Source organism: Notamacropus eugenii, chromosome 2, assembly GCF_028372415.1.
Source record: "Notamacropus eugenii isolate mMacEug1 chromosome 2, mMacEug1.pri_v2, whole genome shotgun sequence".
Lineage (NCBI taxonomy): Eukaryota > Metazoa > Chordata > Mammalia > Diprotodontia > Macropodidae > Notamacropus > Notamacropus eugenii.
Genome location: NC_092873.1, coordinates 71,236,668 through 71,251,806, shown reverse-complemented (window position 1 = coordinate 71,251,806; position 15,139 = coordinate 71,236,668). Strand labels below are relative to the sequence as shown.

At 36.8% G+C, this 15,139-nt stretch overlaps 1 protein-coding gene across 7 annotated transcripts in view; it reads right to left on the bottom strand.

Annotated features, from left to right (window-relative positions):
• Nucleotides 1–15,139, bottom strand: part of B3GNTL1 (UDP-GlcNAc:betaGal beta-1,3-N-acetylglucosaminyltransferase like 1) — a 94,001-nt gene that overhangs the window by 21,247 nt on the left and 57,615 nt on the right. For 5 of the 7 annotated variants that reach the window (XM_072640890.1, XM_072640896.1, XM_072640893.1 and 2 more), the window contains one exon: nucleotides 4,063–4,198. In XM_072640890.1, coding sequence (XP_072496991.1) covers nucleotides 4,063–4,198 — 136 coding nt within the window. Of the gene's footprint in view, nucleotides 1–4,062; nucleotides 4,199–11,556; nucleotides 11,639–15,139 lie in introns of those variants that run through there. The other 2 variants (XM_072640892.1, XM_072640891.1) reach the window with 2 other exon arrangements.

The following is a 15,139-nucleotide window of genomic DNA, read 5'->3' as shown; positions in this document are numbered from 1 at the left end:
CTCTCATCCTCTTTCCTTCTATTTTCTTTTAGGGCAAGAGAGATTTCTATAACCCATTGCCTGTATGTCTTATTTCTCAGTTGCATATAAAAACAATTTTAAATCTTTGAGTTCCAATTTCTCTCCCTTCCTTCCTCCCCACTATGGAGGAACTCATTTGGATACAGGTTATACATGTGTAGCATGTAATACACTTCCATAACAGTCATGATGTGAAAGACTATATTTCCATCCATCCTATCTTGTCCCTGCTTTAATCTATTCTCTCTTATGACCCTGTCCCTCCTCAAAAGTATTTATTTGTAATTACCTCCTCCTCCCATTTGCCCTCTCTTCTCTCATCGCCCCACCCCCTGCTTAAGCCTTTCTCCCCTACTTTCCTGTAGTGTCAGACAGATTTTCATACCCAATTGAGTGTGCATGCAATTCCCTCCTTAAACCAAATCCAATGAGAGTAAGGTTCAGTCTTTCTCACTTCCTCCCTCTTCCCCTCTATTGAAAATATTTTTTTTTGCTTCTTTTATATGACAGATGATTTGCCCCATTCTATTTATCCCTTTCTCCTCCCAATATATTCCTCTCTCACCCCTTACTTTTTTCTTAGATATCATCCCTTCATATTTAACTCACCTTATGTCCTCTGTCTATATGTATATAATCCCTCCAATAACCCTAATACTGAGAAAAGTCTCAAGAGTTACAAATATGATCTTTCCACAAAGGTATGTAAACAGTTCAACTTTAGTAAGTCCCTTATGATTTCTCTTTCCTGTTTACCTTTTCATGTTTCTCTTGATTCTTGTGTTTGAAAGTCAAATTTTCTATTCAGCTCTGGTCTTTTCATTCTTGATGAGTTCTTGAAAGTCCCCTACTTCATTGAATGACCGTTTGTCTCCCTGAAGTATGATACTCAGTTTTGCTGGGTAGGTGATTCATGTTGTAATCCTAACTCTTTTGCCCTCTGAAATATCATGTCCAAGTCCTCTGATCCCTTAATGTAGAAGCTGCTACATCTTTTTTCCATTGACTTTCCAATTTGTCTCCAGTGTTTAGGGGTTGTGAAGTCTAGAAATCATCGCAGATGCCAGAGATTCAGTTCCCCTGTGGCCTGTGCAGGTCCCATCTGTGCTGGCACAGCCCTCACTGGACTGCACTCTGTTCCCAGTGTGGCATGACAGACTCTTCCCATCGACTTTCCATGCTATCCTGGCCTGGCGATTTGCTTTACTCCATCATTCTGTGGGTATTATAGATTATCCTGATTGTGTTTCCACAGTACTCAAATTGCTTCTTTCTGGCTGCTTGCAATATTTTCTCCTTCACCTGGGTGCTTTGGAATTTGGCTACAATATTCCTAGGAGTTTTCCTTTTGGGATCTCTTTCAGGAGGTGATCAAAGGATTCTTTCAAGATCTATTTTACTCTCTGGTTACACAATATCAGGGCAGTTTTCCTTGATAATTTCTTGAAAGATGATGTCTAAGCTCTTTTTTTGATCATGGCTTTCAGATAGTCCAATGTTTCTCCTGGATTTGTTTTCTAGATCAGTTGTTTTTCCGATAAGATATTTCACACTGTCTGCTATTTTTTTCATTCCTTATTTTTGTCTTATAATTTCTTAATTTTTCAGAAAGTCATTAGCCTCCATCTGCTCCATTCTAATCTTTAAGGAATTATTTTCTTCAGTGAACTTTTGGACCTCCTTTTCCATCTGACCAATTCTGCTTTTTAGGGCATTCTTCTCCTCAGTAGTTTTTTGGCTCTCTTTTGTCATTTGGGTTAATCTGATTTTTAAGGTGTTATTTTCTTCAGCACTGTTGGGTACCCTTTAGTAAGCAGTTGACTCATTTTTCATGATTTTCTTTTATCACTCTCATTTCTCTTCCCAACTTTTCCTCTACTTCTCTTACTTGATTTTCAAAATCCTTTTTGAACACTTCTGTGGCCTGAGACCAATTCAAATTTTTCTTGGAGGCTTTGGATGTAGGAGCTTTGATTTTGTTGTCTTCTCTTTGTACATATTTTTAAAAAATTATTCAACTTTCCTGAGCACTGAATTTGATGAATCACATGCTTTTACATCTCCCTCAACTTATTTATGTTATAGAATAAAGGGAGAATGTATTAAATACATGCATTAGTTTAACATGTTTTTCTGTAAATATACAATTGAGATAATCAATAGCAGGCCCATGGATTAGGCTATATTTTTCCTCAGCATTTTTTAATTTAAAAAGAATATTTTCTGAAGGGTCATGATTAGTTGTTGGTCAATAAACATTTACTGTGCTACATTGTGCTAAGTGCTGGGAACACCAAGAAAAGCAAAAGGCAAATGACCTCAAGGAACTCACAGCCTAATGAGGGAAATAACATGCAAACAACTATGTACAAACAAGACCTACAAGATAAATAGAAAATAATGTTCTTTACCAGTACTGCATCTACATGGGTTTGAATTTTTGCATTGCTGCAAATATGGTTGGTGTTCTGGTCCATTTACTTAAGAGAATGCTATAGGAAAATTGACCTACATTGGGCCCAGATTGCTATCTTCCTAAAACAAATGTCTGACCATGTCACATAAACTCTATCCCAACCTGCAATAAACTCCAGTGGTCCCCTATTACCTCCAACATCAAATATAAAAGCCTCTATTTGGCATTAAATTCCTTCATAATGTGACTCCTTCCTACCTTTCAGTCTTCTTATATCTTATTGCTCCCCAAAACCAAAGATTCTGTGATCCAATGACACTGGTCTTTTTACTGATTCTCAAACAAAACACTCCATCTCTTGATTCCCTGCATTTTCACTGGCTGTCCTCATGCCTGGAATTCTCTTCTTCCTCATCTTTATCTCCTGGCTTCCTTCAGGTCCCAGCTACAATCTCACCTTCAACAAAAAGCCTTTCCTAACCCCCCTTCATGTTAGTGCCTTCTCTTTGAGATTATCCCCAATTTATCTTGCATGTATCTTGTTTGAACATAATCATTTTCATAATTTGTCCCCCATTAGAGTGTAGGCACTCTGAGGGCAAGGACTGTTTTTGCCTTTCTTTTTGTATCCTTCAGCACTTAGCACATAAGCCTGGCATGTAGTTCAGTGAATACATGTTGATTTGAGTCAATGTAAACTTAAAGGGGGAAAATTAAGTAAGCTTATTGGGCATTATTTACACAGTATTTTTATTTATCAAAGGAAATTATACTGCATGCTCCTAAAAAATATTTACTATATTCATTAATGCTACTTCTCCTCCAGTTGTCCTATTGAGAATTACCAAACCTGGATTTCACTCAAGATATGAAGTTCTCAGGACTTCTATTAACTGATGCAGACAGAAAAAAGGAGCACCAGGAAAATAATATACATGCATACAATAAAGTAAATGGATATAGCACCAAAATGCACCTGTAAGCATTGGCTTCAATTAAATGCAATAAGGAATTATGGTCCTAGAGAATAGACAACAAAGCTAATTTCCCTCCTCTCAGTAGAGAAGTGAGAGATTACAAATGAAGAATATTTTATGTTCTGTCAAACATGGTCTTTGTTGATATTAGTTATTAATAGGGAGGGTTCTATTCATAACTAGTGGTATATATCAAGACATGACTGTGATATATAAAAATACATCATTAAAGCTGAAACATAAAATTATTTAGCTTCGAGATAATACATGTACTACCTCAAAAATGTTTTAAATGTAAATCCATCCTCATATACCTCAAAATAAGAGCAAAAGAAGGCAAGGTTTCAGAAGGTAACCTTCTCCAGATCTCACAGAGCCCCTTGTTTTTCTCTCATTATGTTCCATTTTGCATTAAAATAAAGGATGACTATAAGCTCCAGGAGGGGAGGGAGTGTCTTATTTATATTTGTGTCTTACCAATGCAGAATGTAATTTCTTCCCATTGGTAGGAAGAAAGGTAGTTGTTGAATGAAGTTAAATCAATTACAGAAAAAGTAGAAAATTTATTTATAAAAGTAAAACACGCACACACTATAGCTATTCCAACAAAATGATAAAGAATATAAGGACATTTCCTTGCTATCCTACCTTTTTCTGATTTGCTGGGGATAAGCTTCTATAGAGTCTTCTTCCTTGTTTGCCAGCATTCCAGATAGTAAATGATGTCCAATGCTGAAGAGCCCTTTCTTCAAGGAACTGGACTCGGTGTTGCCAGATGGTGCTCCTATAACATAAAAAAAATAAAAGAGATGGGCAGGGGGAGCAGAGCTAAGATGGGGGAATGAAAGCAGGGACTAACCTGAGCTCTCCCACAAATTCCTTCAGATACCTCTAAGAAGTGAATCTGAGTGGATTTTGGAGTGGCAGAAACCACAAAGAGACAAAGAGTAGAAGATCTGTAGCCCAAGACAGCCCAGAGGGTTGACAGGATGGATCTATTGCACAGGGATGAAAGAGGAACTTCCATGCAGGCTGTACCAGTGTAGACTCGGCCATAGTAGAGCGAAAGCAGACCCTAGCAGATTGAATCACCCGCAGCAGTGGCGATTCCCAGAACTCTGAATGTAGGAGTGAGGTCTGTTGGAAGTGAGTGAGAGAAAGAGACACAGTCCTGTGTGGAGCCTATGGCAGTGCCAACAACTACTCCTGGGACTGTCAGCCCATAGAGTGAATATTTGAAAGTCACCCATTTAAACTTCTGGGAGCCAAGACGGTAGAGCAAACTGTAAGTGCTCTCTCCTCCCTTGTTGACTTTGAAAAAACCCAGAGAATATTACCCTAGGAAAAATCCTAGAATAGTGGACCAGCCAAAAGGGCAAATAAGTCTTTTAGCTCTGGGGACAGGACTAGGGGGATTAACTTCTTGCTGTGGCTGATGGGAATCAGTACTAGACAGGAGGCAACCCAGCAAGGCAGCACCTCAACCAATCCATGGGAGAGCCTGAGCCCCAGGGTGATGGAGCCCACAGGTGCCAACACCAGGACCCCACGTATGCCTTTGCACAGCCAGGGGAATCGGCAGACACCAGCATGGACAGGAATCCACGAGTGGTTGATGCTCTACCTGTGCTCTAGCACAGCCCTAGGGGAGGAGGAGACCTCCAGTCACCATACTAACCCTCCCCCACACCTCACACTGAGCTTCTGTCTAACCCCAGGGAAATGGAAAAAGACTGCACCTGGCCTTGGCACACACCAGTCAGCTCGAACTTAGCACCAGGTAACTTACAGCATTATATAGCTGCCAGAACCAGAGGCCCTAGGACACAAAACCAGTAACTAGGCCGCCCAGCCCCAACATAAAACGTGTGGGACAGAGCCCCCCACACCCCAGAAACTGAGATTCACTTTATAAGCCAGGAAAAAGGCAATCTTAATGGGCAAAAAGCAAATTAGAAAAGCAAAGACCATAGATTTTTTTACTATGGTGACAGGGAAGATCAAAGAGGACAGCACTGACAGTATACCCATATCTGAGACCTCAAAGGTGAATATAAACTGGTCTCAAGTCCCAAAAGCCTTCTTGGAAAAGCAGAAGAAAGATTTTAAAAGTCAAATTAGAGAGGTGGAAGAAAACCTGAACAATTCTTTTAAAAATACAATTGACAAAATGGGAAAAAAATCACTGGTTATGGAGGTAAAACAATTAACTGGAGAAAGTAACTCCTTAAAAAGTAAAATTGGCCAAATGGAAAAGGAGGTACAAAAACTAACTGAAGAAAACAATTCTTCAAGAATTAGAATTGGGCAAGTAGAACCTAATGACTCTATAAGGCATCAAGAATCAGTCAAACAAAATCTAAATAATGAAAAAATAGAAGAAAACGTAAAATATCTTACTGGAAAAACAACTGACCAGGAAAATAGATTCAAGAAAGACAATCTAAGAATTACTGGTCTCCAAGAAAGTCATAAAGGAAGAAAAAGCATGGCCAGTATCTTCCAAGAAATCATCAAGGAAAATTGCCCCAAGGTCCTAGAACCAGAGGGTAAAAGTCATAGAAAGAATCCACCTCTTAAAAGAAATCACAAAATGAAAATGCCAAGGAATATCATAGCCAAATTCAAGAATTATCAGGTCAAGGAGAAAATACTGCAAGCAGCCAGAAAGAAACAATTCAAATATTGTGGAACTACAGTCAGGATCACACAGGACCTTGCAACTTCTACATTGAAAGATTGCTGGGCTTGGAATATGATATTCTGTAAGGCAAAGGAGTTTGGATTACAATCAAGGATCAACTACCCAGTAAAACTGAACATGATCATTCAGACAAGGAGATGGACATTCAATGAAATAAAGGACTTCCAGACTTTTCTGATGAAAAGGCCAGAGCTCAATGGAAAATCTGACCTTCAAATACAAGACTCAAGAGAGACAGGAAAAGGTAAACAGTAAAAAAACAATCAAACCCCTCCCCCCAAAAAACACATTATTTAATAAGAGCCAACTGTTTACCTTCCTACATGGGAGGACTATACTTGCACATCTTCAGAACTGAATCTTTATTACAACATTTAAAAGGGACATACATAGGCAGAGGGTGTAGTTATAAATTAACTGATGTGATGATAAAAACCTAATTAAGGAAAGAAAAGGGATTGTAATGGGAGAAGAGGAAAGGAGGAGGCAGAAAAGGGCAAATTACATCACATGAAGAAGCACAAAAACATTACAGTAGAGGGAAAGAAGGGAGGAAAATGAGCATTGTTTGAAATTTACTCTGACTGGATTTGATTCAAGGAGGAAATAACATAAATGTAGAAATATAATTTGCCCTACAGGAAGGAGGAAGGGAAAGGGGGAAGAAAAGGGAGGGGATGGTTAGAAGGGAGGGAAAAAGTAATAAGGAAAAAGAGAAAGAAAAGGGAGGGGGCTGATAGGGAGAGAAGATTGAGGGAGGCAGTAGTAAAAAGTAAAACTCTTTTGACGAAGGTAAGGAAGACAGAAGAAATAAAAGAATAAATTGGAGAAATATGATGGAGAGAAAGACACAGATAATCATAACTGTGAATGTGAATGGGATAAACTCTGCCATAAAATGGAAGCAGATAGCAAAATGGATTAAAAACTATAATCCTACAATATGTGGTTTATAAGAAACGCATCTGTAAAAGGGGTACACAAAAAGGGTAAAGGTAAAAGGCTGGAGAGGAATATATTATGTTTCAGCTGAAATAAAAAAAGCAGAGGTAGCAATCATAATCTCACAAAAAGCAAAAGCAAAAATAGATCTAATCAGAAGAAATAAGTGAGGAAATCATATCCTGCTAAAAGGCATCATAGACAATGAAGCAATATCATTGCTAAATATATATGCATCAAGTGGTATAGCATCCAAATTCTTAGAGGGTAAGTTAAGGGAGTTACAGGATCAAATAGACAGCAAAACTATGCTAATTGGGACTTCAACCCCTCCCTATCTGAACTTGATAAATCTAATCTCAAAATAAACAAGAAAGAACTTAAGGAGGTGAATAGAATTTTAGAAAAGGTGGATATGATAGACCTCTGCAGAAAACTGAATGGGGATAGAGAGGAATATACCTTTTTCTCAGCAGTACATGGCACATACACAAAAATTGACCATGTACTAGGACATGAAAACTTCAAAATCCAGTGCAGAAAGACAGAAACATTAAATGCATCCTTTTCAGATCATGATGCAATAAAAATTTAGATGATGTAATAAAGGGTACAATTTTTGCATCTGTATTCATTAGGGAAATTGGTCTATAATTTTCTTTCTCTGTTTTGGCTTTGATTTACTTATTCAGAGCCATACTAATCAAACTACCAAAAAAAGTATTTTATAAAATATTTGGGAGTCTACCTGCCAAAACAAACCCAGGAACTCTATGAGCACAATAACAAAACACTTCACCCAAATAAAGTCAGATCTAAAATAACTGGAATAACATCAGAATTAATGAAAAGAAATGCTAGGAAAGGTGACCTAGTCCTATCAAATCTCAAGTTGTATTATATAGCAGCAATCATCAAAACTACTTGGTACTGGCTAAGAAATAGAGGGGTAGATCAGTGGAATAGGTTAGGTACACAAGACACAGCAGTCAATGATTATAGCAATCTACTGTTTGATAAACCCAAAGACCGCACCTTCTAGGATAAGAACTCAATCTTTGACAAAAACTGCTACAAATATTGGAAAACAGTATGGCAGAAACTGGGCATAGACCAACATCTGACACCCTAAACCAAAATAAAGTCCAAATGGACATACAATTTAGGCATAAACACTAACACTATAAACAAATTAGGGGATCAATGAATAGTTTATTTGTCAGATTTATGAAGAATGGAGGAATTTATGACCAAACAAAAGATGGAGAACATTATGCAAAATGGATAATTTTGATTACATTAAATTGAAGAGATTTTGCAAAAAAAAAAAAAAACCCAATGCAACCAAGATTAGGAAGGAAGCAGAAAACTGGGAAACAATTTTTACAATTAGTGTCTCTGATAAAGGTCTCACTTCTAAGATATACAGAGAACTGAGTCAAATTTACAATAATACAAGTCATTCCCCAACTAGTAAATGGTCAAAGAATATGAATAGGCAGTTTTCAGAGGAAGAAATTAAAGCTATCTCCATTCATATGAGAAAATGCTCTAAATCACTATTGATTAGAGAGAAGCAAATCACAACAACTCTGAGGTACTACATCACACTTATCAGATTGACTAATATAACAAAACAGGAAACATAAATGTTGGAGATGTGGGAAAGCTGTAACACTATTCATTGCTGGTGGAGCTGTGAGCTGATCCAGCCATTCTGGAGAGCAATTTGGAACTATGCTCAAAGGGCTATAAAAATGTGCATATCGTTTGACTCAGCAATAGCGCTCTAAATATGGGAAACGGACCCGTGTGTACAAAAATATTTATAGCAGCTTTTTGTGGTAGCCAAGCAACAGAAATTGAGGGGATTCCCATCAATCGGGGAATGGCTTAACAAGCTGTATGAATGTAATGGAATACTATTGTCCTATAGGAAATGATGAACAGGCAGACTTCAGAAAATCCTGGAAAGATTTATATGAACTGATGCTGAGTGAAGTGAGCAGAACCAGGAGAACATTGTTCACAGAAATAGCCACAGTGTGCAATGACTGATTTTGATAGACTTCTCAGCAATACAAGGACTTAAAACATTTCCAAAGTACTCATGATGGAAAATGCCATCCAGAGAATGACCTATTGAGTCAGAATGCAGAGTGAAGGAGACTACTTTCTTTTTTGGTTTATTTTGTTTTCTTTCTCATGGTTTCTCCCACTCATTACAACTTTTCTATGAAACATGACTAATGTTAAAATGTATTTAATAGGAATGTATGTGTAGAACCCATATTGGATTGCATGCTGTCTTGGGGAAGGAGCGGGAAAAAAAATTTAAAACTTATGGAAGTGAATGCTGAAAAATAAAAATAAATAAATTGAAAAGCATAAAAAATTAATTAATTTTTAAAAAGAGATGAATCTGATTCGTTTCTCCCAATGCCAATCCATGATATAGAAATTTAACATTGTTAATTTATTGACAAATTCCAAAAAGTCCAACTCTAAAGCTTCATTGTAGTGCAGAGATGAGTCTGAATTCTTAAAAACTGTGCCATCAGATCACTGCTTTTTAAGGATAAACCTATCGAAGCATATAAAAGCCCATCAACAAGAGGTGGGTCCCTTGGAAAGGAACTCTTTGGTGTTGACAATCTGTGAAAAAGAAAGAAATACAAAATGGGTCCTATGAAATCCCCTTCTGCTACTGCAGTGACTGTGGGAGAGTGGTGTCTAAATGGAAAAGGAGAGAGGGAGGGAGGGAGGGAGGGAAGGAGAGAGAGAGACAGAAAGACAGAGAGAGAGAGAGAGACAGAGAGAGAGAGAGAGAGAGTTGGTGAAGTTGGTTTTATCATATTCCCAAAGTGAAAAAGAAAAATATTTTGGAGGGATATTCGTTCATTTTTTAATACAGATCAAATGAGATAACATAAGCAAATGTTTTGCAAAACTTAAAGTACCATATAAATGCTAGTTATTATTACAGTACTGATGAGAAGTGTTTGGAAAAAGGCCAATTCTTCTACTTCTTTGCAATTTATTTTGACACACAAACTACAATTCTATGAAGAACCCCAAATTAATCAAATTAAATAAATATACACATTGATATTTAGTGGATTCGGTGCAAATATGGCCATTGATAAAGATGCAGGATATATGTAAAATGTGGTACAAAAATAAGGTATAAGAAAGGCCAAGACTTAAAGACCACACAGAAGACACACAAACCCATGTCATGCAAACTTTCTTCAAGAAAAGAATTGATGGGTACTAAACATGAAAAATACTGAATAACAATAAACAATGAAATTTATTATATTTTAACTGAAAGGCAAAGGCTGGAACTGACACATCACTCCATCCATAAAACACCAAGCTGCTGTATATAGACAGATCATTCACTACTTATTAAAAAAATTAGAATTAGTATAAAGAAGAATGAAAAGACATGTGAAACTGAAATCACTTAATCCTTACCTATTTAAATAAGCTGTTAACAATTTTAATGCGAATATTGCAGTAAAAATGTCATCAACATTGATTATAATACTTTTATACAAAGCATTGATACATATTACCAGTATAAATCAAACATGAATCAAACAAGTCTATGTGCCTTAGTCAGCAAATACAATTTGTCACAGAGAGAAACAAGTCAAAAGGAAAACTGATTAAAATATAAACTCATTTGCAAAATCTTACAAAGTAAAGAGCAGAAATCCTGAAATCCTTTCAAAATGACTGTGCTTATTTGGATCACTCATCAAGCTTTCTTTAAATTGGTAGAGGGTAAAATTAATTAAAAGAAAAGTTGATGAAAAACTCAAATAAGCACAGTCATTTTGAGAGGGTTTAAGAATTATAAATGGAAGAATAAAAAACAATAAAAATTGAAAGGATACATAAAGACAATGATAACATATTTTCCACCATTATGGGCAGTAGGCCTGCCATACTTAGTCCAGGATACATTTAAAGAGGATTTAGAAATGACACTGAAGAAAGAACAAAGATGGGAATCAGTCAGATTAGGCCAACTCTAGACAGAGGGATGCCATACTAGAAACAACACAATTCTGAGTGAGGACATTGAAGGACTGACCCACAACGCATTTGAAGAGGGGAAATTACCAAAAGTGTGAAAGAAATCTCAACTCTTATTAATACCTAAAAAGGTGACCATGAAAATATCTACAATTACCAATCTATATACCCAGTTATAATATTTTAAAATTAGAATCATCTCTACATACATTGAAAAAACAGACAGGTTTTCATAAGAGACATTCCACAGTGTGTCATATCTTTTCCATCACACAACTGACTGAAAGATGGGAGAATAAAAGATCTTGTAATCAATTGTTCATTGATTACTTTTTCATAAGCTTTTAATCTGATAAAGCAAAATGCCACATTCCATTTGTATCTTCCAACAAAATCAACCAACCATATATTAAAATCATGAAGATTCCTCAAATGATGTACAAGAGATTACCTTGTTCAGCAACACTCTGATGATAAATATCAGGTCAGGCATAAGAATCAGAAGAGGTGGGTTGCTAAAGGTGTTTGCCACTGTGATAAAAGGACAGCCAGTAAAAAAAGTTAGAGTAGCCCTGTACTTGCTGAGCAACCTACCCTACCCAGAAGAGATGCTAAATTTTAGGGGAGTTGCATAAGAATTAAATGAAGAGATAAAGACACAAAGCCTGGTTCTCCAGGCTCTGCAATACCAACAGTTGGGAGTTGCCTTTGTCATATGTGCATTCGTCACATGATTCTCACTACCACTGTACTCTAAACTTACTTTTCCCATGGACAATGTGTGTTTCTTGGAGAGTCTGTCCCAAGTTTATGTGGGATAATGTTTTGATATTTTTACTCTACCATTTTAGTAATGGCTGATAAAGTAAAAATGCACTGGAAGGGGCTCATGAACTTTAGGAGTGGGTACTCTTTGGGGACGTACTGAAGAAATTCTCCACCCAGGACTTTCTTTCTTGGATGCCATAGTTTTTCAGGGAACAGCTAAGATCCTGAGAAAAATCAATCAACAAACTGAAAAAAAAAGCATCGTGATTTTCTGGTAAGAATTAAAGGTTAACAGGTTCAAAGGACTATACTAATGTCAAGCCAAAACAGGTAACACATGGAGTAGAAGGCTATGGTACACATTTCTAGGTACCAGGACAGGAATGCATAGGAGAGAAGCAATCATAATAGGATCAGTCCGTCTTGCTTATAAATGTTAGCATGTTGCTAAGTGTATGTTTGTGGCCAAGTTCACTGCCAATGGCAAGTCATTCTTGCAAATAAAAATATACTATTAAGTTTAAATGTGTAGTATACTACATATAAATTCTATGAGGGATGTTCCAAGAAATAGCACATTTTGGAAGCAAAAGAAATCCTTGAACTGGCAATACCTTTTTTTTTTTTCAATTTTATTTTTTATTTTTAACACAGTATGTAACAGATAAAACAATTCAAACTTTTGGTCAGGTGATAATTCTTTTTAAAGCATTTACAATGTGGACCACAAAAGAATTTTTTTTTAGACATTAACCAACTGAGACACAAATAATATTTACGTTTGCTAACTTCACAAGCTCTTGACCTAATTATCTCCACAGTATTACTAAGAATTAAAGGACCCTAACTTATTGTTGTTGGTCTAAAGTCCTACGTCTAACACCTTAATTTTAGACTTAACCTCAGATGTTCCCCTACCAATAATCTATAATTTAATAGATCTGGTAATAAACTCACAAACCTTTTGACTATAGAAAATTGCCACCAAGAGTAGGGACGTTGCAGGGAAACAATATCTCCCCAACTTCATGTCAATTCCAGGCAGAAGCAGATTGTCAACTTGCATTCAGTCAGGCTTAAAGTCTGCCAGGTATCAGTGGGGAAATTGAGTCAGGAGAATCCTACCTCAACCCAGGCTGAAGAGCTGCTCTCCCACCCTTCCCATGAGATCACCTTTTGCATTCATACCAGCATCTCACAGGCTTACTGGCAGCATGGATTGGAGGCTTAGACTGCCTTTCTTGCTATGCATATCTGGAGTTAGACTCAGAAGAACAGTTACTTAATAGTCCCACAGCATCTAAAAATAGCAAGTTCCAATAGCCAGGTTTCAAATGTGATTATAATTTCACTTTGGCTAAGGAACATCTTATGAGACAAGTCTTAAGTGACTTACATGCCTTTCTATACATGTTCTAGTTCCTGATTAAATAGCAATCATAAAATCAAATTTACCATTTAATCCTTAACTTTTCCATCAATGAGGTTACCTTCCTCTAGGAAATTTAGACTAAAATTCTTTTCCCCAAAATAAAGATGTGTCTATTTACTCTCAGTAATTAATTCAGTCAATTGTTTTAACACTAATTGCTTTTACCTCACTTTGCAACATGTCCAATTTTTCTCCCTATCACTCCCCTTCCCCTGCTTCCTAATACCATGCATTGATTACTCCTTCCTTCAATGTACCCTCCTTCTATCACACCCCACCCTTCCCTTATCCCCATCTTCTCTCTTTTCTTGTAGGGCAAAATAAATTTCCATACCCCATGACCTGTATTTCTTATTTCCCAATTATATGCAATAAAAATTCTCAATAGTGGTTGCTAATACTTTGCATTCCAACCTCTATCCCTCCCCTCCTCCCTCCCCAACCCCACTGAGAAGGCAAGCAATTCAATACAGACTAAATATGTGTCATCTTGCAAAAGACTTCTATAATAATTATGTTGTAATAGTAACTATATTGTCCTCTGTCCTACTCTATCCCCCCTCATTTTTTCCCCTCAGTTGACCTTGTCCCTTCTTGAAAGTTTAATTTCTAGTAACTCCCTCCTCCCATTTGCCTTCCCTTCTATCATTTCCCTCACCCCACTTGTCGCCTCCTCCCCTACTTTCCTGTGGTGTAAGATAGATTTTCATATCAAATTTAGCAAGCATGTTATTCCCTCCTTCAGCCATGTGTGGAGAGAGTAGCTTCACTTTTCCCCTCTCCCCTTCTCCCTTTTCTTCTCTATTGAACAAGATTTTTCTTATCTCTTTTATGAGTTATAACCTGCCCTGTTCCATTTCTCCCTTTTTCCTCCCAGTATTTTTCTCCCTCATCCCTTAATTTTTATTTTATTTTATTTACTTATTTGTGTGGATATCATCTCTTCTGATTCAACACAACTTGTACTCTCTGTCTATATATGTGTATGTGTGTGTATGTACAATCTCTCCATCTACCCAAATATTGAGGAAAGATTCAAGAGTTATAAATATTTTCTTTCCATGTAGTAATGTAAACAGTTCAGCTTTAGAAAGTCTTTTATGATTTTTCTTTCCTGTTTACCTTTTCATGCTTCTCTTGATTCTTGGGATCGTAAAGTCAAATTTTCTATACAGATCTAGTCTTTTCCTCAATATGAATGATTGAAAGTCCTCTATATCATTGAATGACCATTTATTCCCTTGAAGTATTATACTCAGATTTTCTGGGTAGGTGATTCTTGGTTTCAATCCCAGCTCCTTTGACCTCTGGAATATCCCACTCCAAGCCCTTCAACCACTTAATGTTGAAGCTGCCAGATCCTGCGTTATCCTGATTGTATTTCCACAATACTCAAATTATTTCTTTCTAGCTGCTTGCAGTATTTTCTCCTTGACCTGGGAACTCTGAAATTTGGCTAGAGTATTCCTAGGAGATTCTCTTTTCGGATCTCTTTCAGGAGGTGATCTGTGGATTCTTTCAATATTTATTTTGCCCTGTGGTTCTAGAACATCAGGGCAGTTTTCCTTGATAATTTCATGGAAGATAATGTCTAGGCTCTTTTTTTGATCAAGGCTTTCAGGTAGTCCCACAATTTTCAAATTGTTTCTCCTGGATCTATTTTCCAGGTCAGCTGTTTTTCCAATGAGATGTTTCACATTATCTTCTATTTTTTCAAACTTTTGGTTTTGTTTTCTAACTGCTTGGTTTATCTCATGGTCATTCATTTCCCTGAACTCAATTCTCTCTTTCAACGAATTATTTTGTTGAGCTTTTGAACCTTCTCCTCCATT